Below are 27,256 nucleotides of genomic sequence, written 5' to 3'. Positions count from 1 at the left end.
TATAGTGTCCTCATCCTATAACATTCCCTGCCACTTTGCTGAGAAACTCAAAGCTGTCCATGTATCTTCAACTACCCTAGGTTAATAGTAACAGCCTTGCTCCTATAATTGAGCCTTGTCCGTCTCTCTACCCTGACAGCTTCATCTGCCTCCTACAAATGGGCTCGGTTCTATTTACAATACCCTTCCTCAACTGTCTGCCCTCTTAGTTTTTAGTTCTTTTTTGATTTTTTTTTAGTCCCCACTATGCCTTAGAAAAGTTTCCAGTTTTAAATTATGTATAATCCATAGTCGCAAAGGAGAGAAAAACTTAGCTTCTGTTTACCTTCTATATTCTTTATTCAACAAGTTATTGGAAATTTGCTCACTTTAGGCATGATTATAGGAGGTCCCATAAAGCCAAGACTGAGTACAATTACGTTTCTCTATGTGGCACCATAAGCAAGTAGACATTGAATAAACATTTCAACATATTTAAAGTCTTTTTAAAATGTGCCTAGTTTTGCTTTCTTATATTTATAAAGGTTAGAAAACTGTGAGAGCTTAATCTACGTTCAAGTCTGAGAGCCTCTTACCCTTTTTCAGCTTCCGGACAGCCAACATACAATGACTAGGAGAGAGATCCCATATTCTTAATGTTTTATCATCACTTACAGTAGCACAGATGGGCAGATAAGGGTGTGTAGCTAAACCCCACACCTCTCCTTCCATGTGTCCCTATAAAGAAAACATAGGATCAATTTAGTGTATGTGTGTGTGTATTTATACACAGTTTTATTTAGAATAAAGCTAAAGATAACATTCAATAATACATGATAATAGGATACTGAATAGTGAGTAAGTCTATTAAAACTTTTCTGTTTATCTTTGGGAAACACAATAAAATACCTGTGTAACAACTTTAGCTCCGCAATTACAATATAATCGAGCTACAATTAAAGTTAGCTTATAATCCTAAAACATTCTCTGGGTGGAGAGAATAGGAATTGGCTGCTCTGGAATGTTAATAATTGCCACATAGGAGGTACTTTCCTGCATGAGAGAGTGAGGAGCTCCACAGACCTGCTCACCAGTGAAACTAGTAAAAATCAATTAAAAAAAAAAACCACAACCATTTAAAGTCTCTGAAAATAGTTCCAAGGAGATGCAACAAAAGAAGGAACATTTACTCAAGAAAATCTGTTAGAATTTGTTAAGAACAGTGAGAGTCTACGGTATTTAAACTGAGATCCACTCCCTTCCTCCCTCCTCATCTGGTTGGAAACTCCGAGACTGATGCAACCAAGAACACTAGGCTCTCTCTCCCACCAGCTCTCGGTCAGAGCGCTATCTTCCCAGGTAGGGCAGGATGTCAGCATTTCTCCCCCTGCCCTCAGCCTCCTGTTGCTGAGGCTAAATTCTTGTTGAGCTCAGCTGACAGGTGGGAGATAACTTCTGCCCAGCCCCTCCTCCAGATGGAGGCTCTACTTTGGATGTGGTGCCTCTGAGAATAATGGGGTCCTGGTGGTAACCCAGGAACAGCTGAGACTACTGTCCCTTCTCCCCTTACCAAGTACTCAAGGCCTAAAGCCTGAGATACTCAAAGATAAGGATTCCATTGACCTCACTCTCAACTCCAGAGCCCTGGTTCAGAGATTCTGCCTGGAGGGAGAGGCAATCCGGAAAATCAGATAGCTCTTAATCTCTTCTCAAAGGAACTGACTTCATTTACAGCAGAGTGTGAAAAAGCTCACGCATAAGTATGTCTCAAAAACAGTGAAAATTGTTCTGAAAATTTCTTAACTATTCTTGAATATTTTTTCTTCTATATGGTTTTTAATATCTTTCCAGAATTTGTAAAAAATCTAATAAAAAGTAATTGGGAGGAGACTGATAGGCTCACTGGAAATACAGGCTAAACCGTAGGCCAGCTAGTTTGTCCAAGAGAACCAGTAAACTCTCAGAGATAGCTGGGCGGAGCCTGCCTGGAGTCAGAAACAAACCTCAAACACTAACCTTGGGAAGTATCCCTTTAAAGGAGCCTGAATTTGATTGGTTTAGCCTGTGGCACAATTTATACCCAAGGAAAATGTTGAAAACAATAAAGCAATAAGCTAGCAATTAAAGGAGTTTAACAGTTGGGTGTGGTCAGGGAAAGAGATAAAGATGAGGGAACCCTTCCTGAATTATGTTTACAGCCATTATTACCCTAATATCAAAGCCAGACAAAGATATCACAAGAAAATTAAAGACCAAAATCTCTTATAAATACTGATGCTAAAATCCTCAACAAAATACTAGCAAACCAAACCCAATACATATAAAACATTAGATATCACAACCAAGTGGGATTTATCCCAGAAATGCAAGATTGACATAACATCAAAAATCAATTAATGTAATACACTATATCAACAGAATTAAAAATGAAAAACATACGATCAACTTAATAGACATAGAAAAAGCATTTGACAAATCCCTCCTCATCTATGATGAAAATGCTCCACAAATTTGGAATAAAAGGGTAGTAACTCCTCAACTTAAACTTAGTAAGAAGCATCTATGGAAAACCCAGAGTTAACCTTATACTCAATGGTGGAAGACGAGATGCTTTCACTCTAAGATCAGGAACAAGACAAGGATGTTCAGTTCTCACCACTTACATTTAACAGTGTACTGGAGGTTCTAGTCAAGACGATTGGACAAGAAAAAGAAATAGCAGACATCCAGATGGGACAAGAAGAAGTAAAACTATGTGTATTTACAGATGACATAATCTTATACACAGAAAATCCTAAATAATCCATTATAAAACTATCAGAACTAATAAATGAGGACAGCAAGTTTACAGGTTATAAGATTAATGTACAAAATCTATTGCATTTTGATACACTAGAAATGAACAATATGCAATCAAAATTAAGAAAACAGTTTATAGCAGCATCAAAAATAATGAAAGTTAAAAATAAATTTAACAAAATGAGTGCAAGATCTGTACACTGACAACTACAAAACACTCAGAAAAAGTTAAAAGAAGATCTAATTAAATAGGGAGTTATCCCACATTCATGGACTGAAAGAATTAATGTTAGGATGGCACTACTCTCCAAATTGATCATGGAATAGTGCTGCTACAAACATTGTACAGTTTTTGTTGTTGTTGTTGTTAAATATATGTAAACATTTCTGTAGGGCATACACATTCCTATATTTGTAATTACTATCATTTTATAATATTTTTATTTCTAGCATGGAGAGTTTCTCAAAGCTTTCTTAACTATTCTTATTTTTTCTTCTATATGGTTTTTAATATCTTTCCAGAATTTGTGAAAAATCTAATTAAAATTTTGATTGTGATTAAATTTATATAACTTATTTCTTTTATTCTTTAATGAAATCTTAGTTTTCTTAACACAGGTTGTCCATATTTTGAGCTATATTTATTCCCAGTTATTATATTTTTTGTGTATCTTTTTTTTTTTTAAAGAAATGAGATCTCCCTCTGTCACCCAGGTTGCCATGCAGTGGTGCAATCATAGTTTACTACACCCTTGAACTCCTGGGCTCAAGTGATCCTCTTACATTAGCCTCCTGAGTAGCTGGGACTACACGTGTGCAAGAAAACCCAGCTAATTTTATTTAGAGGTGTGTGTGTGTGGGGGGTCCCACTATGTTGCCCAGGCTGATCTTCAACCCTCAGCTTCAAGTGATTGTCCCATCTCGGCCTCTTGAGTACCTGGGATTATAGGCATGAACAACTGCACTTGGTGCAAGTAGCATCTTATTTATTTATTTATTTATTTATTGAGAGGGAATCTTGCTCTGTTGCCCAGGCTGGAGTACAGTGGTGCAATCTTGGCTCACTGCAACCTCTGCCTCCCAGGTTCAACCAATTCTCCTGCCTCAGCCTCCTGAGTTGCTGGGATTACAGGTGCCTGCCACCATGCCCGGCTAATTTTTGTACTTTTAGTAGAGATGGAGTTTCACCACATTGGCCAGGCTGGTCTCGAACTCCTGACCTCATGATCTGCCTGCCCCAGCCTCCCAAAGTGCTGAGATTAGAGGTGTGAGCCACTGCGCCCATCCAGCAAGTGGCATTTTTAATATCATATTTTCTAACTAGTTATTGCTTGTATATAGAAACACTATTGAATTTTATAAGTGGATTTTGCATCTAATCATTTTACAGAACTCTTTAATTAGTTCTAATAATTTTTCAGTTTATTCCCTTGATATTCAAGGTATAGGGCTATAATATCCAGAAATACCAACACTGTTGTCCATTCCTTTCCAACACATACATCTTAATTATTGTTTTGTTTTACTGGATTGGCTAAGACCTCACACAAAATGTTGGACAATAATGGTGTAATCTGGTATCCTTGTCTTGCTTCCGATCTCAAGAAGATAATAAGACATTTGAAATCCTGAACTCTACAATAAATACTAAAAACAATGGGACATTTTAAAAATTTTTAACTGGGAGGCCAAAGCTTCGCCGCTTTCAGATCCTATGTAAGCAAACCAAAGCCCAATGTAAACAGTGAAATGAAACTAGAGACTATGCCAATCAGAATCTGCAACTAGGCTCTAAGTAAGGTCTTTCCATTCTAACCAATCAAATATATTTTGCCTTACTTCCGCACTCAGCCTATAAAATCTCACTGCCCACACTGCTACAGCAGATCTCTCTGAGCCTTTTCCAGTGCTGAGTGCTACCTAATTCATGTTTTGTTTTGTTTTGTTTTGTTTTGTTTTTTTCTGAGACAGGGTCTCGCTATGTTGCTCATACTGGGCTCAAGCAATCTGCCCACCTCAGCTTCCCAAACTCCTGGGCTCACGTGATCTGCCTGCCTCAGCCTCCCAAAGTGCTGGGATTACAGGCATGAGCCACCATGCCAGCCCTCTTTTAATGTGCAGGTAAACGCTGTTAAATTTATTTTGTCTAAAGTTTTTCTCTTAACAGACATTATTTGTGACTTCTAAATCTTTTTTCACAGTTAAACTGTGTTTTTAATAATTTCATATTTGGATTCATCTGTAAAAGCATACTTGTGTTAATATTTTCCAAGACATCACAAACATGTTAAACACCATGACCCCATCATCTTTTTACTTCAGAGACAAATTATGTAAGTGAAATTAAACAGTAAGACACCAGTTAATTTAGTATATAACATTTTGTCATCTGTTTACAAATTTTCCTTGACCTATCAAAATGTTATATTAACATTAAAGCATGTTCTCCTGTATATGTGTTCATTGGTGTCATAACAGTGAAGTGGGAGTTGCAGGAGAAATAAGTCTGTATTAAGAAAATTCTTTTTCCGGGTAAAAAGGCAAGCCAAAGTTTGGTGTTACTATATAGAGTTGCATAAGGACATTTTTTCGTCAGGATACATCCTGTTTCATTTACTGTTTTACAGTGTTATTCCCCTATTTTCCAGAAAAATATAATAGACACAAGAAATGTAAGTCTAAAAATTGAATCCACCATTCTTGATGGAAATGTTAAGGATCATATAACCAGCACCTAATCCTGCTATTTAATTTTACATCTCTATCACATAATTTTTATATTTCTGGATTTTTGTTTTATTATTTACATCTTTTCACTGATATTTAATTTTCAGTAATAAAATTTTAGCATACATTCATACATTCATTTTTATTTTTTCTTAGAAACTTAAGAATGGCCTAATGAAGAATTTCAGAGAAAAATAATTGCCTTAGGCTCAACGAATATACCTTACATAAATAAAATTAAAAACAGACTGGGTTAAATTAATTACAACTGGTTTTTCTTTTCATTGGTCCCTTATTTTGTGATAAGAAATTACTCAAAATATTGGCAATTATTCCATAGAAGAATATGTATATTTACTGATACCCAATCATTTCATTATAACCAAATTAAAATTTTTTCCGTATACATTAACAAATATTTCCCTAATTTAACATTATTTTTCATCACTGTCAACTTTTGGCTCTTATATATTGAAATAATCAATTGTATGTAAAGAAAAATAAGCAAATTAGCATTTAAAATTACCTGAACCAGAAGTGTTATTGGGCCACTTTTATCCACTTCTAGTATTTCACCATTCTTTGTGCCAACTAAAATATGACCATGTCCTAATGATATGGCACGTATAGATGGATTATCTTCCAAGAGAAGACCTGAAATGTTAAATGAAGATGTTCTTTTAGACATACAGTTACTATAATACAATGGTGTATATATTGCCAATTAAGCTATTTTGACAGTGAAAATCACATTACAAGGTTTTCTCCTGTATTTTAAGTATTCTAATAAATGTACTATATTAACCTCAATCATTCAATTTAGAAATCTCTAAATAAGTACTACCTATGTATTATAAGTCTATGATTCTATTCTCAGATTCCCTCCTACCATTCCAACAACTATTTGTTTACCTCTTCTTCTATTAGCCCTTCCTTATCCATCTCCTGCCCCTCTTAGAGTATTTACAATATTCTTATTAGTAATTTTAATTCAATTCAAGATATACAGTCAGCCCGCAGTATCCTTGGGGGATTGATTCCAGGACAACCACAGATACCAAAGTCTATGGATGCTCAAGTCCCTCATATAAAATGGTGTAGTATTTGCATATAACCCATATACATCATTCCATATTTTTTTCCTTTTATTTTTCAATAGGATGGGGTTTTACCATTTTGCCCAGACTGGTCTCGAACTCCTGGGCTCAGGAGTTCCACTCACCTGGGCCTCCCAAAGTGTTGGGATTACAGATTGGGCCACCATGCCTGGCCCCCACATGCTTTAAATCACTTTTAGATTGCTTATATCTAGTACAATGTAAATGCTATGTAAACAGCTGTTATACTGTATTTTTAATTTATATTATTTTTATTGTTCTATTGTTACTTTTTATTTTTCTCTCGCATATTTTCTATTTGCAGTTGGTTGAATCTGAGGATATGGAACCCACAGATGCAGAGGGCCAATTATATTTATTTATGTCTACTTGTCCTAGGGAGGCTTCAGCAACATATTAGTAAAGATGATAGACTTAACTCATACCCTTACAGAGCATACAGTGAGGAAAACAGACCCTGTGTTAGGGGCATATTAAAATAGGAGCACATAGCAGTGGAATCTAACTTTTTTGAGAGGAGATGAGGGTGGGGGAAATCATCCTAGAAAAAATCAGCTTTGATATTTGAAAAATAAATATGTTGTCAAGTAACTGGAGGGGGCAGGAGGGAAGAGGAAGGACATGTTTTAGGAAAAAGTAAAAACAGGTAGAAAGGCCCAGAGGTCAGAGAGAGTGTGCTGCCATGCCTTAAAGGAAGAAATGCACTCAAAGACGAATTAACGGGTGCAGCACACCAACATGGCACATGTATACATATGTAACAAACCTGCACATTGTGCACATGTACCCTAGAACTCAAAGTATAATAATAATAATAATAATAAAGAAAATGCACCCTCTGGGCCGGTGGACAGGGAGTTGGGCCTGATGCTGCCCTTGCACCCTTCCTCCTCTTCAAAATAAAGGGAGGCCAAGCACAGTGGCTCATGCCTGTAATTTCAGTGCTTCGGGAGGCCATTTGAGTTTGGGACCAGCCTGGACAACATAGAGAGACCCTGGCTGTACAAAAATTTGAAAATTTGCTGAGTATGGTGGCAGGCGCCCTTAGTCCCAACTACTCAGGAGGCTGAGGCAGGAGGACCGCTTGAGTCTAGGGGTTCAAGATTTCAGTGAGCTATGATTGCACCACTGCACTCCAGCCTGGGCAGCACAGCAGGACCCTGTCTCTTAAATAAATCAACCAATCAACAAACAAATGGCAAAGGGAAAAAAGGCCTGTGAGGCTACAGAGGCAGGGTCAACAAAATGCCAAGGTGAAACAAAATGTCAAAGTTGCACACAAATTCCTGACTGGTGATAAATGTGATGTTCGCATGGAAATTTTCTTTGGAAATTAATGTTAAAATTAGGATTCATAATCTTGTATTTCACTAATATTTTACCATGTGTATCATAGAAAATAGATTTTTGAAAATATGGCAATGATTCTGGTATCCAGTTAAGTGATTTCTTCCACTTAATGCTGATGCCCAACAAGATGGAAAAATATATGCCATGTGTTCCACCTCAGTGATCAAGCATATTAATGAGCAATTAATCTTTTTTCCTATAAAAAAACCCCACTAAGTCTCAAATCACCTTTAGATCCCGGGGCCAATGCAGCTCTTTTTATAGCATAGGTCTTGAGACATCTTTCAAAAGAGTCATCCCAAAGAGCTACTATACCATCTTTTCCTCCAGTTACAAACCCCTATGAAAAAAAAAGGTTCAAGTTAATAAAGATCTAAATATTTTTTAAAATAGTAACCTTTTTCCTTATATTGAAAACTTCTAGAAAAAAGAACATAGTCAAAAGTTACAGCTTGTAAAGAATAGGAATTAGCATAAGAATCCATTGTGTTTTTAAACCGTCTACATGGAATCTGCAACAATATTTACAGTGACCCTAAACATTTTACTTTTAGATATGGATTCAGAAACATAGTTTCTAAAATCTGTAACTATAAGTTAGATCACCACTCTCAGAAAGTTACATGTATCCTCCTGGAGTCTACATAATAATCTCATCCTTAAAAAGAGAAAACAAAAATGGTAACTACCTGATAGGATACGGTGATTATATATAAACAGCTGATTTTTGACACATAGTATGAGCTTAAGAACATGAACTTTAAACAACAACAACAACAACAACAACAACAGCAGACCTGGCTGGCACCATGGCTCATGCCTGTAATACAATACTTTGACGGCTGAGTTAATAGCTTAAGCCCAGGAGTTGGAGACTACCCTGGGCAACATAATCTCTACCAAAACATTTTTAAAAATTAGATGGATTGGGTGGCACTTGCCTGTAGTCACAGCTACTCAAGAGGCTGAGGCAGGAGGATTTCTTGAGCCCAGGTGCTGGAGGCTGCAGTGAGCTATGACCACACCACTGCGTTCCAGCCTGGGTGACAGAGTGAGACACTGTCTCAAAACAAAACACTGCAGATCTATTTCATTCTGTGTTCGGTAGTTTGAAAAGAGAAACAAAGAAAGGTCAAGATGACCCTAGCCCACAGACTACTGCTGGATAGTCCAGGCAAGTAGAAAGGCAATGCTCCTTTACTTCTTAAAACGCTCTACACTCCAGGACAAATTTTGTTTAATTTAAAATCTCTTTAGGTTACTTACTTTTTCCAATGCATGCATACTGAACACTGGCCCATCATGAGCTTTCACTGTTTTTACAAGAAAGATGTCTCTCCAGATACACACATCTCCTGTGGATGTTCCAGAAAAAGCCATCTCTTCAGTCCATCCATACACTGCACACATCATTGTGTCATTTTTCCCCAGTGTGCCTATGTAGCCGTTTCTTCCAATCAATCCTCCCCCTAGTTCAGAAAAAATATTATGAAAGTACCACTTTCAAAATGTACTCAATTATAAAGAAGCAAAGTTTCTTTTCTACTGTTGTTGTTTGAATAGAAAGGCATGCAACAGTAAGGAGAATTGAAAACTACTGGTGTCTCAATCAGTGATGTGGGTAACACCTTGCATAGCTGCATTTAGACCATAACTTTTTAGATAAACAAAGACCTGGACTAAGTCTATTTTAATCAGCGCTTAGCACTTTTGATGTCTTTTAAAGTTTTTATTATGACATATTTAAGAATACAAAAAGGCATTTAAGAATACAAAAAGGCATTTAAAAAGCCCAATACAATGAATGCCTATATATCCACTGACCTACAAAAAGATCCCAAAGTAACTGAAATGTCATGCCAATCTCATCTCCCTTCTTCACCCCTTACTATTGTGAATGTGTTACTGATTATTCTCATGCATTCCTTTACATATAACATATTTGTGAATTTTTAAGCAATCTCGTCTTTTTTCATGTTTTAAATTTTTCTATAAATATCATCCTGTATGTATTCTTTGCAACTTGCTTTATTCACCAATGATTTGTTATAGAGTTTTTTACATGTTAGAAAACTCACTTTCATAACATATAGCATTCCATTATATAAATATACCATGGCTTATCCATTTTCCTATTAATGGAGATTTAAGTTACCTCCAAGTTTTTGCTATTAAAAGCAATGCTGCTTTAAACATTCTTGTAAAGGTCTCTTCTATACAAGTGCAAGAGTTTCTCTAGGAATGCCTGGGAGTAGTAATAGAGTAATGTGCAAAAGGCATAGCATATAGATCAGAGAGGGATCAGCTCTTGCCAAACTGTTTTCCAAAGTTTATATACCAATGTACACTCTTACTAACAGTGAAAAGAATTCCTTGTTTCTCACCTTTGGAAACAGTTTGTGTTGTCACACTGGGGAATACGAAACACCAACTGAATTTTATTGTGGTTTAAATTTGCGTTTCTGTGAATATTATGCTTGATCATATATTCATATTTTTACTGGTCATCATTACCTATTGATATCTCTTGCCCATTTTTCCCAATTGAACTCACAAACTCCTTCCTTCCTTCATTCATTCATTTAAGAAATATATTAGCTGGGTATGGTGGTGTACGCCTGTGGTCTCAGCCACTTGAGAAGCTGAGGCAGGAGGATAGCTTGAGCCTGAGGGGCAGAGGTTGCAGTGAGCCATGATTGTGCCACTACGCTCCAGCCTGCGTGACAGAGCAAAACCCTGTCTCCAAACAAAAAGAGAGAGAGAGAAAGAAAGAAAGAAAAAAGAAATATACATGCCAGGCACAATTCAATGTACCAGGGATAGATTTATGAACAGAACAGGCAAGACAACAAAATTCCCTAGAGCTTCATGGTGAGAGACAGTCAATAAATGTAACAAGTAAAATATACACTGTGTTAGATGATGATGGGTGCTTTGGAGAAAACAGAAGCACAAAAAGGAGACAGGAAGTGGGAGGAGTCCATTTTAAGTAGGGTGGTTAAGGTAAGCCTCATCAAGAAGGTGTATCTAAATGAAGACTTGAAGGAGGTAGCAAGAGCAAGCCATGCTAGAAGAGTGTTCCAGGCAGAGGGAGCAGCCAAGTGCAAAGGCCCCGATACAACAACATGACTGAAATCACTAAGTAACATCCAGGGAGACCAGTGTGGAGTAGCAAAGAAGGGGAGACAGTAATGGGAAATGGGGTTGGAGAGGTCAAAGGCAGTATTGCAGGCCATTGTAAGGATGGCCTGCGTTTGCTTTACATGAGATGCAAAACATTTGAGTAGTGAAATGACAAGATGTGGCAACTGATTTATTAGGAGGTTCATTCTGACTTCTGGATTGAGAATAGATACAAGGGAAGTCAAGGATGAAAAGAGTTCGAAGGCTATTTCAATCATATGGGCAAATGGTAAAGGTGGCAGACCAAAGTGATATCATAGAAGATGACGAAAAGTGGTTAGATTCCAAATGTATTCAGAAGACTGTCTTTTCTCAACATAGAAGGCAGAGTCATTAGTGACCTTGTAAGGGCAGCTGGGTGGAATGGTGAGGTGAAAAAAACTAGACTAGACTTTTCTAAAGAGAAAGAAAGAGAACATAAATTGCAAATTGAAAGTAGGAACAACTGTTTAGAGGTGGTTTAGCATAGAAGATGACAAATTGATCAGCAACCGGAGAATAAAGTTGAAAGAGGGTTTTGTGTCACTTATTTAAGATGGAGAAATCACATCACACTTGCATGCTGAAGGGAAAGTCAGTAGAGAGGAAAATTGATGATACAGTAGAGAAAGGGTAGAAGAGTTAGAGTGATGTCCTTGAGTAGATGAGAGAAAGAATCTAGTACACAAATGGAAGAACTGGCCTTTACTAGAGGGCAAACTATCTTCTAGAGCAGGGTGGGGAAACAATGGGCTGAATGCCAAATCCTGCCACTACCTGTTTTTGTACAATGTCCACTACAGCAGGTTAGCACTCTGAGCTGCAGAGATCAAGTCTGTTTACTTCTCTGAACCCAAGGTCTGCCTCCCTGGTTTGTGGCTGTAACCAGCATCTGCCCAGAGTCTGGGCTGGTCCCAACCTACAAGCTACAGACTCTGCTAATGGCAACTGCTGGGTATCTGGCAGTGGAATCTCAGTCTAGTAGTTGCCCCACTTCTGGTCAGCTGCCCGAATTCAAAAGGTTGGGCTCTCCAGGAACAGAGAAGGACACACTAGGATCTATGTGTCACTGGGGTAGTGAAGCTCACTACAGTTTCACTCCCCACCAAAACCTGCCAGGCCCATTCCCTGGCAGACAGAATGTCTAATGGCAACTGGGTGCAAACAGGGTAAGCAGGGCAGGACAGTTTTCTCTCTTGTTCTATAATTACCTACATAATACCCTTGATTTTGTCCTTTGGCCTAGAAAGCCTAAAATATTTACTATCTGGCCATTTATGGAAAAAGTTTGCCACCTTTGGTTTAGAGCATTGACAGCTGGGTTTTCTGGATGATACACACAGCATAACACGTGCCTGTTACATGAGGTCATATAATCAGCTCACGTTATTATTGCATCAAAAACTTTCAGTGGCTCCCCATCCCTCTGTCCCTACCATGAATAGAGTTGAAATTCCTTAGGGGAGAGACTAAGAAATCATAACTTGAAATTCTCAAAGCCTAGATCTGGAATGGGAGGCAAGAAGCCCCATGTTAACCTCAAGCCTAAGTCATCTCCTTCAACCTAGTTTACCTAAAACTATGCATTTAGAGGGTTAAACAATAGTTAGGTTAAGTAAGTGGATACTTACTTCCCAATTGGTTAATGAACTCTGTGGATCAGAACCCCAAAAGTAAGGAAGGTTGAAATGCTCACCAAAGCCTTAACAGTCATCCTTTTACGCTTCACTTTCGGGTCTACTATGTGTCTAACCAAACTTAAAGAAAGTTATTCATTTGGAAGTATTTTCATTGCAAGAATATTTACTTTCTTGAAATCTTATTTCAAACAAATTCATAGTTCTTTTCCAAGACAGAAATACTAAGTACAATCGGCCTTCCATGTTCTCAGGTTTTGCATCTGTGGATTTAATAAAATGTGGATTGAAAATATTCCTTTTAAAAAGGATGGGCTGGGCACAGTGGCTCATGCCTGTAATCCCAGCACTTTGGGAGGCCAAGGCAGGTTGATCACCTGGGGTCAGGAGTTCGAGACCAGCCTGGCCAACATGGTGAAACCCCATCTCTACTAAAAAATACAAAAATCAGCTGGGTGTGGTGGCGGGCACCTGTAATCCCAGTTACTCAGGAGGCTGAGGCAGGAGAATCACTTGAACCCGGGAGGCGGAGGTTGTAGTGAGCCGAGATTGCACCATTGCACTCCAGCCTGGGTGACAGAGCGAGACGCTGTTTCAAAAAGAAAAAAAGGATAGTTGCTCCGTACTGAATATATACAGACTTTTTTTCCTTGTCATTATTCCCTAAACAGTATAACAAACTATTTACATAGCATTTACATTATATTAGGTATTATCAGTAGTCTAGAAATGACTGAAAATATACAGGAGGATGTGCATAAATTATATGCAAATACTGTATCCTTTTATACAAGGCACTTGTGCAGCATGGATTTGGGTATCCTTGGGGAATCCTGGAACCAATCCCTGATACTTTCTGATGCCGTGAGGTACAACTGTATTATTTGCTGCTAATTTGCAATTACAAGTGACTAAGGTGCCCAAATGAAAAGTTTGTTTAAGCATGTGGAAACAAAATTACAAACGTAAAAATACTTCTTTTTACTTTGTAAATGCATATGCTGTTATCTGACGAGTTTTTGATAAAGTGTTAAATCCAAGACTGAAAATTAATTCATGTCCCATGTAATTTACAACTTGAAAGTTCCTTGAACTTGGGAAATGTCTTCACTAAGTTTATTCTTTTCTAATAATGTTTTACTTCTTCCTATATTTACATATTTTCTCTGAACAGTTTCAATTTATTGAGATTTTGATGTCACATTGCTGGAATTTATAAGTATACTATTTAGAAAACAGACATATTTTTTATTTTATAGTTACAAATGACTAAAGTAATATAACATTTCACTTTTGTATCATTTAATAGCATATGAGTAATTTTTTTAAACTTTCATTTTCAGTTTAGAGTAAGAACATGTCTTTAACAGAAGAAAAAGTCTGGACATAATTTGATTAATCTCATATATTGAATTCTTTTGCAAGTATGAATACTACTGTATTAGTCTGTTCTCACACTGTTCATAAAGACATACCCAAGACTGGGTAATCTGTAAGGAATGAGGTTTAATTGACTCACAGTTCCACATGGCTAAGGAAGCCTCACAATCATGGCTGAAGGTGAATGAGGAGCAAAGTCACGTCTTACATGGTGACAGGCAAAATTGCTTATGCAGGGGAACTCCCATTTATAAAACCATCAGATCTCATGAGACTTATTCACTTCCACAAGAACAGTATGGGGAACTGCCCCCATGATTCAATTATCTCTACCTGGCCCTGCCCTTGACATGTAGGGATTATTACAAGTCAAGGTGAGATTTTGGTGGTGACACAGCCAAACCGTATCAACTACATAAATGCAGCCAATAAATGGCAATAAATCTTGTGTTTGTTTAAAATGAATCAATACAACAGTAAATTACTTTAAAAAATAAACTTATTTTAGATAATTTTAGATTTCCAGAAAAGATGCAAAGGTATTAGAGTATTCTCTTATACACTTCAGTTTCTACTAATGTTAACATCTTTTTTTTTTTTTTTTTTTTGAGACAAGGTCTTGCTCTGTTGCCCAGGCTGGAGTGCAGTGGGAGATCACAGCTCACTGCAGCCTTAACCTCCTGGGCTGAAGTGATCCTCCCACCTTATCCTCCCAAGAAGCTGGGACCACAGGTACACACCACCATGCCCAGCTAATTTTTTTTTTTTTGTAGAGACAGTGTCTCACTATGTTGCCCAGGCTGCTCTTGAACACCTAGGCTCAAGTGATCCTCCCACCTTGGCCTCCCAAAGTGCTGGGATTATAGGCATGAGTCACTGTGCCCAGCCAATGTTAACATCTTATATTAACCATAGACCATTTGTTGAAACTAAGAAACCAACATATTTGATACATTATTATTAAATGAACTCAAGACTTCACTCAGATTTCATCAAGTTTTCTCCTAATGTTCCTGTTCTATTCAAGGATGCAGTCTAGGGTACACACTGCACTTAGCTAAATTACTGTCAAAAGCAATTAATTTCTTAAAATTCTATGGAGTAAAAAACAAGCACTTTCTTACCTGCTTTACGCCAAAATTTCATGTGTTTAATTCCAGCTGTAATTAGTTTATCAGGCACATAGGGGTTCATCTTTACAGCAAAAATCTTATCTTTACTTCCTCTGAAATAAACATCAAAATGTTTTAGCTCTGAAGATTCATCATTCCTATATTAATCTCTTGCCTAATCCATACTCTATCTTGATTACTCTATTTACTGAGTATTTTACTCCCACTTATCTCTCAGGTTTGGGCTGTGCATTTGCTTTTTCTCATCATTTTAATATGGTAACTCTGCTCAAGAGAATCTCAAAAGACAGAAACGGTCAAAACTGAACTTCTTTTGGACAGCATCTATAATACCTACTATAGTACGGTGCCATAGGGAATGCTATTTGTGGCATGAATGGGTTAAAGGCAATTTTAAAACAATACTTTGTTATAGCTTAAGATAGCCTTTCCAACTACAAAGTTCCTCTTAAACTATTGTTAATTTGGGCATTATCTCTATGCTCCATAAAAAGCATTTATCTATATATTTAAAGTGCTTTAACATCACTTTAATAAATAGCAGGTTAAAATCTCTGACACTGTTGACTAGTTCCTCCTTTAAAATATTGTTAATACTACTATAAAAAAAATACATGCTCACTGTAGAAAACTTAGAAAAATGAAGAAAAATATAAGAAAATAAAACCTATAACTCCTTTGTGACATATACGCATATGTATCTTTTTTCACTTTAATATATGAGCATTTGATCATGGTCTCCAACAGCTATATAATAGCCTATCATACAGTAGAACACACTCTAACTGTACATGGAGATTTTAGATAGTTATATCCAATGCCATATTATAGTTATATTTAAAAGTGGGTTCACAAGGGATAAATCCACAAAGAAATTCTGAAATCATTTACTATGATTATATTATTTATTCAATGGTAATAAACATGGAAGCAATAAAAAGTTACATATTTGCTTGATTTCAAAATTGTTTTAATTAAAAAATTTTTTTAAGTCCAAAGTAATTCTAGTATTTTGCAAATGTGATATCAATTTTTTTCCTACCTTGCTATTGAAAGTTTCTCTCCTTTCTTCCAGTCCCACAGCACAATAGTATGGCTATCATCTATGCCAACTGATGCCAAACGTTTCCCATCCGCTGTGGAAAATTAATGAGAGAGATAAACTGACTATTCACATTCAGAAGAGAGAAAACATTCAGTATATATTCTACACCCACACCCTATATTTAAAATTTGATAAAATAATGTTAAATGTTAGGCATGCATACAGCTATAAAAAGAACCAGAATTTATAAGGGAGGGAGAATAAAAGTTTCTCAAATAATCTAAATATATCTGCTCTCATCGCACCTGACCCCCTTTTCCTTATCTGTCCATCAGGTTGGGATGGGAGGAGGGAGAAAAGAAAAATGGAAAAAAGAGATTAAAAAAATAGAAGGAAAGGGAAAACTAACAAAGGGATGAAGAAAGTATTTATTTTAATTAAATTCACCATAAGAAATTTACTGTAATATAAGAACTTTGAGTAATTATGAAAAGTTAATCAAATGAAAAACACGTAAGTTACAACATACTGCCACTAATATGACTACTTTTAGTAAAGGTCAATCATATCAAGCAATACATAATGAATATATTAGCCAAATCACTGCAACAAATGATCAGTGAATATCTTATGGGTGTGCATGTTTATAGGCTGTAAAGGCTCAGACCACAAGAAAATATTTTCCATTTTACCACACTTTGCAAGGCTCTGTTAGTTCCTCATTGCTCCAGTATTTTTCTTTGTGACTCACTTAAGTTTGCAATTCATTTTCTAGTTTCTTAACTGTTAGCAACTCTTTGAATATGTATATATATTTCCCTCTGAACTCTACTATGGATAATTTATCACTTCAGTCAGAGCAGCAAAAGCATTAATTCACTGTTTCTTAATATAGAATTCTCTATTAATGTAGTTCCTCCCTCTTCCCAATTCACACCCTAGCTTTCACCGTAGACCTATCTGTAGTAGTCAAACTTTTAAACAAACAGAAAAGCACTAATATGATTTGAAATTATTTTTACAAGACAGTTTAAAATTGTCACTGTATAAATATGTCTAAAGTAAGTATTTCAATTCTCAACTCTTTCTTTGCTAGCCTTTTACCCTAAACATTTCCAAAGTTTACTCTGGCTATAAAACAGTAAGTGAGATCAGTGCCTGCCCAACGTGGGAGATGCAAACCACCTGTGATAACTGAGATGAATTTAGGTTGTTATGTAGATAAACATTTTTATGTTAATAGAAACGTGCAAATTTTAATAGGTATTAAAACTATACTCATTAAGTTATAATTATAAACTAGCTAGCAAATCCACACTTTCATAGTATTTGATAAGGATAACAGTATACACATTTGATAAGAACTGTGAATGTCACAGCTAAATGACAAGCTTAGGTAACACTGACTTAGATTAAAATGCTATGTGTTGCCTCTGCATTTTGTTCATTCTTACTGAGACAGCAAACAGCCTTACCTGAGAAATCAACGGCACTAACACCATATTGGTGGTGGCCCTTTAATATGGACAATGGTTTAATGGTCTCTGTATCCCATATATGAATTGAGGGATCTCTACCAACCTAAAATAGAAATAATTATAGAAGCTATTACATACAATTATTTATTTCCATATCTACTAAAAGGAAATAAAACAAGAGATTTTTACAGCTTGACTTATTTACCACAGAAATTTACTAAATAAAAATTTAAAGCTAACTATATAAGTGACTGATATTTTTTTCTTATGCTTGTTCAAAAGCTAATGAGGCTAGGCTCAGTGTTTCCAGGAATGATGTAACTAGAACTATGTGACTTTTATCATACATTTCATCAATAAAAACAATAAATGCTTACTGAATATCTATTGTTTCTATGCTAGATACAATGAGCAATAAGACATTCAGGTAACTTTTGCAAACTCACTGGGAAAACAGGACATTATCAATGAAAGACAAACACCTCTTAATAGATGCTTAATGAACATGAAAAGGCTGTGGAGAGAAGAGTCCATAGAAGAGAAGGTACTGGAGGCGGGCCTTCAGAAAGTACAGAACTTGAATATAAAGAATTCTAGACTAAAATAATGGAGTAAACAAATATTCAGAGGGGGTTAAAGTACCAAGCATGTCTACAGACCTGAAAAGGCAATTTTACTGCAGCACTCTGTCACTTATTTTTTAACTTGGTTTATGATGTTCACTAATGCACAGGTAAACTATCAATTCTTAATTATTCCTCTAGACTCAAGTAATAACTTTCTTTAACCATAAGCATAAAGAGATATAATATCTTTGTATATAGAGACAACTCCTGAAATAATAGAGCTGTCAATTATAGTTAATTTTGAGACTGATTTATTTATTTTTTATTTTTTTTGAGACGGAGTTTCACTCTTGTTGCCCAGGCTGGAGTGCAATGGCGTGATCTCAGCTCACCACAACCTCCGCCTCCTGGGTTCAGGCGATTCTCTTACCTCAGCCTCCCAAGTAGCTGGGATTACAGGCATGTGCCACCACACCCGGCTAGTTTTTTGTATTTTTAGTAGACACAGGGTTTCTCCATGTTGGTCAGGCTGGTCTCAAACTCCCGACCTCAGGTGATCTGCCTGCCTCGGCCTCCCAAAGTGCTGAGATTACAGGTGTGAGCTACCGCACCCGGCCAAGATTGATTTTATAAAAAGATATAACAAATAACACTGCAATCAGCCAATATTTCACTAAGTTATTCAGCCAAACATTACCAGTAACTTTTTAGAAAACTTTTAACATTTTTTATGGGTATACAGTAGTACCAGTAACTTTTAAGTTTTCTTTTTATATAAAAACTTCTACAGAATTTGATGCTTTTGATGATTTTACTGTACTACTCTCTTCTGGTTCTCTGGTTTCCTTTTTATTTTTTCTTTTTTTTTTTTTTTTTTTGAGACAGGGTTTCATTCCTGTTGCCCTGCTGAAGTGAAATGGCATGATGTTGGCTCCCTGCGACCTCCGCCTCCTAGGCTCAAGTGATCCTCCTGTCTCAACCTCCCAAGTAGCTGGGACTACAGGCATGTGCCACCATGCCCGGCTAATTTTTGTATTTTTTGTAAAGATGGGGTTTCACTAAGTGTCCAGGCTGGTCTTGAACTCCTGGGCTCAAGTGATCTGCCGCCTCAGTTTTCGAAAGTGCTAGGATTACAGGCATGAGCCACAGACCCCAGCTTCCTTGACTCCTACTACTGAGTTTCCTTCTCAATTTCCTCATCTGTTACTTAAATACAAACCTCTCCCAAGGTGGTCTTTAATTCTTCAGTCTTCTCATTCTTCATTTTTGCCCTGAGGTATCTCACTTCTATAGTTTCAGTGGTTAAATCAATAAATACCTCCCAAGTCCTTCTCTCGAACAGTTACTTTTCCTCTGAATCCAAGACTTACATTTTTAATTGTCTACTGGACATCTCACCTGGAAATTATGATGATGACTAACACTCACTGAGAAGTGATTTATGTGCCAGAAACTGTTCTAAGCACCTTACGAACATTGACTCATGTACCAATCACAACAACTCTACGAGATAGGAACAGAAAATATCCTTATTTTAAAGGATGAAGAAACGAAGGTAAAGAGAGGTTAGGTAATTTGCCAGTAGCGAATAAGTGGAAAAGCTTGGATTTCAATATCACATTCCATGAGGTATAGACAGCATTTAGTATAATACTGAGTACTATTAAAGTACACTTAGGGCATCTCGCTCAGGGATGAAGGGGAGAAGGGAGAGGTTGGGAGAGTTCTTAGATAGGCCTAGCCTAAGTCTTAAAAGGAGCAGAAATTAGATAAAGTTGGAAGGTTGAATAGAAGTGGAGAGGAAGAGTTTTCCAAGACGAAGGAACTAAGTAAAATACGTGAAATAGCATTATACGTGTTGGACAAATTCTATGTATCTCGGAAGGCAAGAAAATAGTTTACAAAGAGGCAAATAGTAAGAGATAAAAAGGGGAGTTGGAGAGTCAGACTTGGTTAAATGCCTTGAATTGCATTGGGAGCCAACTTCCAACTCTGCATTAATGTTATGCCTCGAATTGCATTTAACCAAGTCTGACTCTCCAACCTCCCCTTTTTATCTCTTACCATTTATAGCTTGTGGCTATTTAGACAGCTGTTTAGACAGCCTACAAGCTATTAACACTAATAAATATGGAAGAATTTTAAGACTTTTAGAAAGATTACTAGTGAATGGGGAAAATGGATAGAGGAAAAAACTTAAGCAGAAGACCAATGGCTATAGTAATGTTTCAGAAATTGTGAAGCATTGATTGTCAGTAGAGATATGGAAAAATTAAAGATAAAAAATTGAAGATAAAGAATAAATATATATTCAGGTGAAAGAATGGGTGCTACTTGAGGACTGACTAGCTTTAGGGGTGAAGAACAAGATTAACTTCCAGGCTTAGGCAACCAAGTTAATATAGTGCTATGTTCTAAGAAGGAAACATAAAGCGACGAACAGGTTTGGAAGGGAAGATTAATCTTATTTATCTCCATTTTAGACATGTTGAATCTGAGTTGCCCACAAGACATCTAAATCAGTGTATTTTTAGTGAATTATATCTATATATACACACACACACACACGCTCATATATACACACACACATACATATACACACAGAATAATTTGTCCAATTCTTGTACTACATTGTGAGCTCTCAATAGTGGCAGCCAGTCTGAGTTATCTCTGTGTTTCCCCCACAACATTTAATGCTTCTGAATAGGAAGCACTCAACAAGCATTTGCTGAATTAAACAAAATTTCCAAATTATAGTACAATTAGTCATGTTACTTGACTTTCCAGGTAAGTTTCTTTCACATTCTTTCATTTCCACTTAAGATCACAGTTCCTGACAAGGGGTTATTCTTTGTATTTAATTCTCCAAAAGACAAAACTCTCTAGATTTTTCACCTAAATTTCTTTTTTTAAAATTGTTTCATTTGGGAAAAGTGCTTCTTACAAAAGGGAAGCTGCAAAATACAGAGATCTCTGCAACAATTATTTGTTTTTTTCTTAAAAGTGAAAGAATGGGTGGGATCCAAGGAATCAAAGCAGTAGGTGGACAAACCAGGAGCATCCCTGAGTTATTTTCAGGAAACAGAGCATCAAAACACAAAGGGAAAATTTCCAATCAAGGAATTCTTCCAACGACTTAACTTTATCTAGTCTCAGGGATTCCCAAGCCCTCCCCTTCAGTGGAAAAGAATGACTTATTACTGCAAACCCATTACTCCACTACAATAAGCACCTTAGAACAGTTTTTAATCACATCTGTCTACCTGAAAACTCAGAGGTGGAATGAGGCAAATACCCACAAAAACAAACACAAAAACCTGACAACAAAATGTCCCAAATGATGACAAAGGTTTCTCAGAAAGTGCCTGTACCGGAAAGGTTAGATCGTAAACCATTAAATACAACTGTGCGTCCAAGACCCAGTTTGTGTTAATATATAGGATAACCAGGTAGTTTTAACCTCTGGTTAAACTACCCTCCTGATTAGTTCCTCAACTAATGTCCATAATGCATTCTAAGATTTGATCACTGTGAGTTACTCATAGTTCTTTAAATAAGCTGGGTTTTTGTTTGTTTTTTTTTTGCCCTACTTTTACAGATGCTATAATACACTTAGAATGCTTTCCCTCAACTTCCCCTCTGCCAGGTAAACAACTCAGCTCAAATGTCATCATCTCTATGAGGGTTTCTTCAATTCTACTGGGCAAAATTAATCATTAGTTCTTCATTACATTGCTACCAGGCTTTGTGCATATTTCTACATTTAAAAACAGGGTGATTTTGCCTTCCAAGGGACATCTGGGCACTGTCTGGAGACATTTTGGGTTGCCACAACTCAGGGAAGTGGGTGTTACTGGCATCTAATGGGTTGAGACCAGGGATGCTGCTAAATATCCTACAATCTATAGGTCAGCCTCCCACAACAAATAATTACCTGCCCCAAAACATCAATAGTGCTAAGGTATTGTCATAAATAACTCTGATCTATACTTAGGACACTGTATCACAACTCAGAATATGAGTTTTCACCACGGCAAGAAGTTGTCTTATTTATCTTTATATTCCTAGCACATTTCTTGGTACATAGAATGTGCTTGATGAATGTTTTTAAGTGAATGAAAGAAAGGAAGAAGGAGAGGGAAAGGAAGGAGAGAAAGAGCAAGTAAGGAGAGGCACAAAGAAAGGAAGAAGAATGGGAGAAAGAAAAAAGGGAGGAGTTTTCTCTTCTTTCAGGAAAGCTATATAGGAGGATGCAAGTTGATCCCTTTTCCACATATACTAGCTACAAGGTATATTTACATAGTGTTTAAAGTCAGACAGACTGAAGGCTTTAGGCTTTACTACCTATTAACTGATTGATCTTAAGCAAATTATTTAATTTCTCCAAACCGAAACCTCGTCATCTGTAGACTGAAGGAAATAATTTTACTCTCACATGGTTGAGGTGAGAATAAAATAAATATACATTAATACTAGTAAAGTACTTACACATAGGAAGAATCTATAAACATCATTTCTTCCCTTCCTTCTCTAGGAATATCCATATAGAGAGGTATCAGTTAAGATTTTCTCAGGGTTTATTTCAATATTTGTGCTTTCTACTTTGGTAAACCTGAATAGATTACTATCATGGTTGTAAAATAAAGAGACATAGTCCTTTGGTTTGTCACAGGACATTTGTTAAATAATTTACTGTTTTAGGTAACTCAACCTAAAGAAACCAGATTTCTAGTCTTTATGTTTTCCCTAATTTTACTTTTTTTGTTTGTTTGTTTTTTTTTTGAGATGGAGTCTTGCTCTGTTGCCCAGGCTGGAGTGCAGTGGCGCAATCTCGGCTCACTGCAAGCTCTGCCTCCCGGGTTCACGCCATTCTCCTGCCTCAGCCTCTCCAAGTAGCTGGGACTACAGGCGCCCGCCACCACGCCCGGCTAATTTTTTGTATTTTTTAGTAGAGATGGGGTTTCACCGTAGTCTCGATCTCCTGACCTCGTAATCCGCCCGCCTCGGCCTCCCAAAGTGCTGGGATTACAAGCGTGAGCCACCGTGCCCAGCCAATTTTACTAATTTAAAAAACTAATATGACAGAAATAAAACAAGCCAGAGCTATGAGTTCCAAATTTAAATTAAAATAATATGAATTAAAACAATAAAAACTTCAATTAAAACTGTAGGAAAAACGTTTGGGGAAAATTTTATTTATAATCTGAAAATAAAACCCATTCTAAAGAATTCTTTACTCTTCATATCCTAGAACATAAAAGAGATATATGATTAATTTATTTAAACTCGAACAAAGGTGTAGCTTATCTGGCTTATTGTCAGTCTTTCAAACCTACCTGGCCTGTTGCCACGTAGTCTTTCAAAGGATGAATAGTTAGGCAGAGAATATCATCATCATGACCCAGATAAAAACGCTGTGTGTTTTGCTGTCGATTATAAATGACACCCACTGCTGCCACATGGTACACAATTTCACCAATTTGAGTATAAAACAGATTACTTCGACAGTCATAACCTCTGTAACTAATATAGAAAACAAATCATATATAATTAATTTTGGCCTTTTATCTGATCAATAGAAAATATACAGGGGAGAAGTATGTACCCTTTGGATGAATCATTCAATTTCCAGTTTTACAGGATACTAAACAATATTTTTTAAGAGATGGGGTCTCGCTCTGTCACTCAGGCTGAAGTGCAGTGGTGTGATTGCAGTTCCCTGCAACTTTGACCACCTAGGCTCAAACGATCCTCCCACCTCAGCCCTCCAAGTAGCTGGGACTACTGCTGTGTGCCACCATGCCTGGCTAATTTTTGTATTTTTTGTAGAGATGGGGTTTTGCCATGTTGCCCAGGCTGGTCTCAAACTCCTGAGCTCCACTCACCTTGGCCTCCCAAAGTGCTGGGATTACAGGTATAAGCCACCATGCCCAGCCTGAACAATTAAAAAAATACCACCATCTCAGATCCAATAAACTTTTATGAACGGCTCGGACTGCAAATAGCTAAATCTAAGCTATAATATAGAGTGAAAAAAAAAAGGTAGAGAATAGTATGTATGGTATACTACTATTTACATAAGTATAATATTCAAATTGTATACTATAAAACAAAAACAATTGCTTTTTATAAGTAAAAGGTTCAGAAAAGAATATATATTTGTATTTGTTGTATAAGTATTTCTAAAACTAAGTAATAGTAACTATCTGCAGAGAGGGGAAATGATGGCTGGGAGGACAGAGGTGGGAGAAAGATTTTCAAACTGTACCCTTTTATACACATTGTTGGACCATGAGAATACAACATATATTCCAAAAATAAGTTTAAACAACAATTTTAAAATATGATACTCATCCAAGACAAAGTAGTCAAATCTTAAAATGGTCAATATAAGTCTATTTATAGCAACCTTGCTTTGCACTTCAAAGAAACCCAACTCATAAAATACAACTGCATAGAAACTACTGCCATTTTAACACTGGAGAAAAAATACTTGTACTAAATAAATTCTTTTTCAAATTCTTGATAAGTATTATCAGTCAGGTAAGAAAATGAATGCAGGGTGAATAGTAGAAAAGAGTCAGATAGGAAAATCTGTTTCTGCCAAGTTGAAATGTGAGACCTGTATTGCCAGATGTTCTAAGAGAATCCAGAACCTGTATTTTGGTGAAATTAAAACATTTAGGCAAAAATGCTCATGCAATAAGAAGTCACAATATCATTCCAAATTAGACATATTGAGGGGAGATAATTATCTCTTACATTTTACTTAATTGTTTAAAGAGGCCCATTTCCATACATATGAAACTTTCATAAGACAAATTTATTTTTTTATTTAATAAACACTTACATAGTGCTTATTATGTGCCACATAATGTTGTAAGTCACCACTAGCATTGCCTTATTCACTCCTCATCAGAACCTTGTAAGGTAGGTACTTGATACGATTCGGATATTTGTGCTGTCCAAATCCCATGCTGAAATGTGATCCCCAGTGTGGGATATTAGGCCTGGTGAGAAGTGTTTGGGTCATGCGGGCAGATCCCTCATGAATGGCTTGGTGCCATCCCCTTGGTGATGAGTGAGTTCTCTCTTGATTAGTTCATGTAAGATCTGATTGCTTAAAGAGTCCAGCAACCCCCTTCCCTTTCGATCCCTTTTTTCTTGCTCTCTCTCTTGCTATGTAACCCACCTGCTCCCCCTTTGCCTTCTGCCATGAGTAAAAGCTTCCTGAGGCTTCACCAGAAGCTGAGCAGATGCTGGTGCCCTGCTTGTACAGCCTGCAGAACACTGAGCCAAATAAACCTCTTTTCCTTATAAATTATCCAGCTTCAGGTATTCTTTTATAGCAATGTGAAATGGACTAACACAGTACTATTATCTCCATTTTACAGATAGAAAAAAAGAGACACAGAAAGGTTAAGTGACTTGTTTAAAGTCACAAAGCACACACATCATTAATATGATATATTACACACAATGTAATATATTAATCTAAGTCAAATATACCCAGTTGTCCCAACAATGTCCTTTATAATCATCTTAAAAATCCAGATATTTTAAAAAATATCTTTCAATTTGGTTTTGTCTAATGTCTCCTCATGATTAGATTCAGGTGATGTGTTTTCCCCATGGGCAATGTTGTATCCTTTCGGATATGTCATTTCAGGGGATACAGTCAGTTCTGTCATTAGAGATGTTAAGTTAGTAAGTGTGAACCAAAATTCAAACAAATAAATGAAAGATAGTTGTTTTATACCCGTGAACAAAGTGTAATCGAATACTATTTCCTGGAGCCCGCTCTCTTCTTTTAGAAGTAGCACTTTTTTGTTTCTCTTTGCATTGTTCTTTAAGCTGAGGTAGATCTTCTTTGTAAACCTTTAAAGATGTATACAAGTAGAAATATTCTTAGAATATATACTAATAAAGGTGTTCATATACTCCCAATATAACTTTCAGACATTGTCTGAAAACAACAGCTTTAATAATAGTCTTAAATGAAAAGGTAATTCATGACATTTACTCCCTCAGAAAGAAAAAACAAATTCACATTTTCTACATATCACACTGACAAATAGATATTTAGTGTTCCAGGAAATTTTTATACTTCATAAAAGAATACTGTTAAAGGAATAAATGTGAGTATACTATGACAAAATCCTATAGGCAAATAGAAGGCAAGCATAGTTAATATACCAAGCATTTAATATAAAAAAAAATTACACAAGTGTACTCTAACACTGACAGTGGGAAAGCGAATATAGTCATACATTGCTTGGGAAATTAAAGCCACAAAAGATAACAACAGATGACTAACGGGGAGCAAGATAAAGAAGAAATTAGATTTTTTAGAGAAAAACCATGTGATATGGAAAATTACCTGTCGACGGTAGGTGAGCTGTGTCTCTTGTTCAATTTCAGAATCCAGTTCTGGAACATCAGACAGATCTGAATCTGATTCATCACTATGAGAGTCAGCCAGACTTTCTGTAATTTTTAAAAATGAAATGTTACTTGTTTAAAGAAGATTCACTTTCAAAACAGCACTGGAAAATTAATGATTAAGAGCTATGTCAGTTGACATGGAGACAAGCCATAAAACAATCAAATGAAATTACCTATTCAAGTGACACAGATGTCAGTAAACTGTACTACAGATTATCTTCCTCTCCACTCACTGCAAACTCAATAGCTCCTTTAAATCCCTTCACTGGCTCCCCAATGACCGCTACATCAAATTTAAATGTCTGTACAAATATAAGTGAATATAACCTATAATTAACATGAAAAATAGCTAAAAATACTATATGCAACAGATGAATTGACATTAGATAATTTTTGTCAATAAAAGCATTTACAAAATCTAGATACCCATCTCTCAG

At 36.4% G+C, this 27,256-nt stretch overlaps 1 protein-coding gene across 12 annotated transcripts in view; it reads right to left on the bottom strand.

Annotated features, from left to right (window-relative positions):
• Window positions 1-27,256, bottom strand: part of EML5 (EMAP like 5) — a 179,354-nt gene that overhangs the window by 76,756 nt on the left and 75,342 nt on the right. For all 12 annotated transcript variants that reach the window (XM_003260857.4, XM_030803912.1, XM_030803910.1 and 9 more), the window contains exons 12-21: window positions 26,755-26,861; window positions 26,134-26,252; window positions 23,711-23,897; window positions 17,806-17,911; window positions 16,328-16,421; window positions 15,277-15,377; window positions 9,240-9,442; window positions 8,202-8,313; window positions 6,032-6,159; window positions 576-717 (exon numbers count right to left, since the gene is read on the bottom strand). In XM_003260857.4, the coding sequence (XP_003260905.2) occupies window positions 576-717; window positions 6,032-6,159; window positions 8,202-8,313; window positions 9,240-9,442; window positions 15,277-15,377; window positions 16,328-16,421; window positions 17,806-17,911; window positions 23,711-23,897; window positions 26,134-26,252; window positions 26,755-26,861 (1,299 nt within the window). The remainder of the gene's footprint in view (window positions 1-575; window positions 718-6,031; window positions 6,160-8,201; window positions 8,314-9,239; window positions 9,443-15,276; window positions 15,378-16,327; window positions 16,422-17,805; window positions 17,912-23,710; window positions 23,898-26,133; window positions 26,253-26,754; window positions 26,862-27,256) is intronic.

The sequence above is a fragment of the Nomascus leucogenys genome, chromosome 22a (genome assembly GCF_006542625.1).
Source record: "Nomascus leucogenys isolate Asia chromosome 22a, Asia_NLE_v1, whole genome shotgun sequence".
Lineage (NCBI taxonomy): Eukaryota > Metazoa > Chordata > Mammalia > Primates > Hylobatidae > Nomascus > Nomascus leucogenys.
The sequence above is the reverse complement of the archived record's forward strand: the minus strand, read 5'-3'. Positions and strand labels throughout refer to the sequence as shown.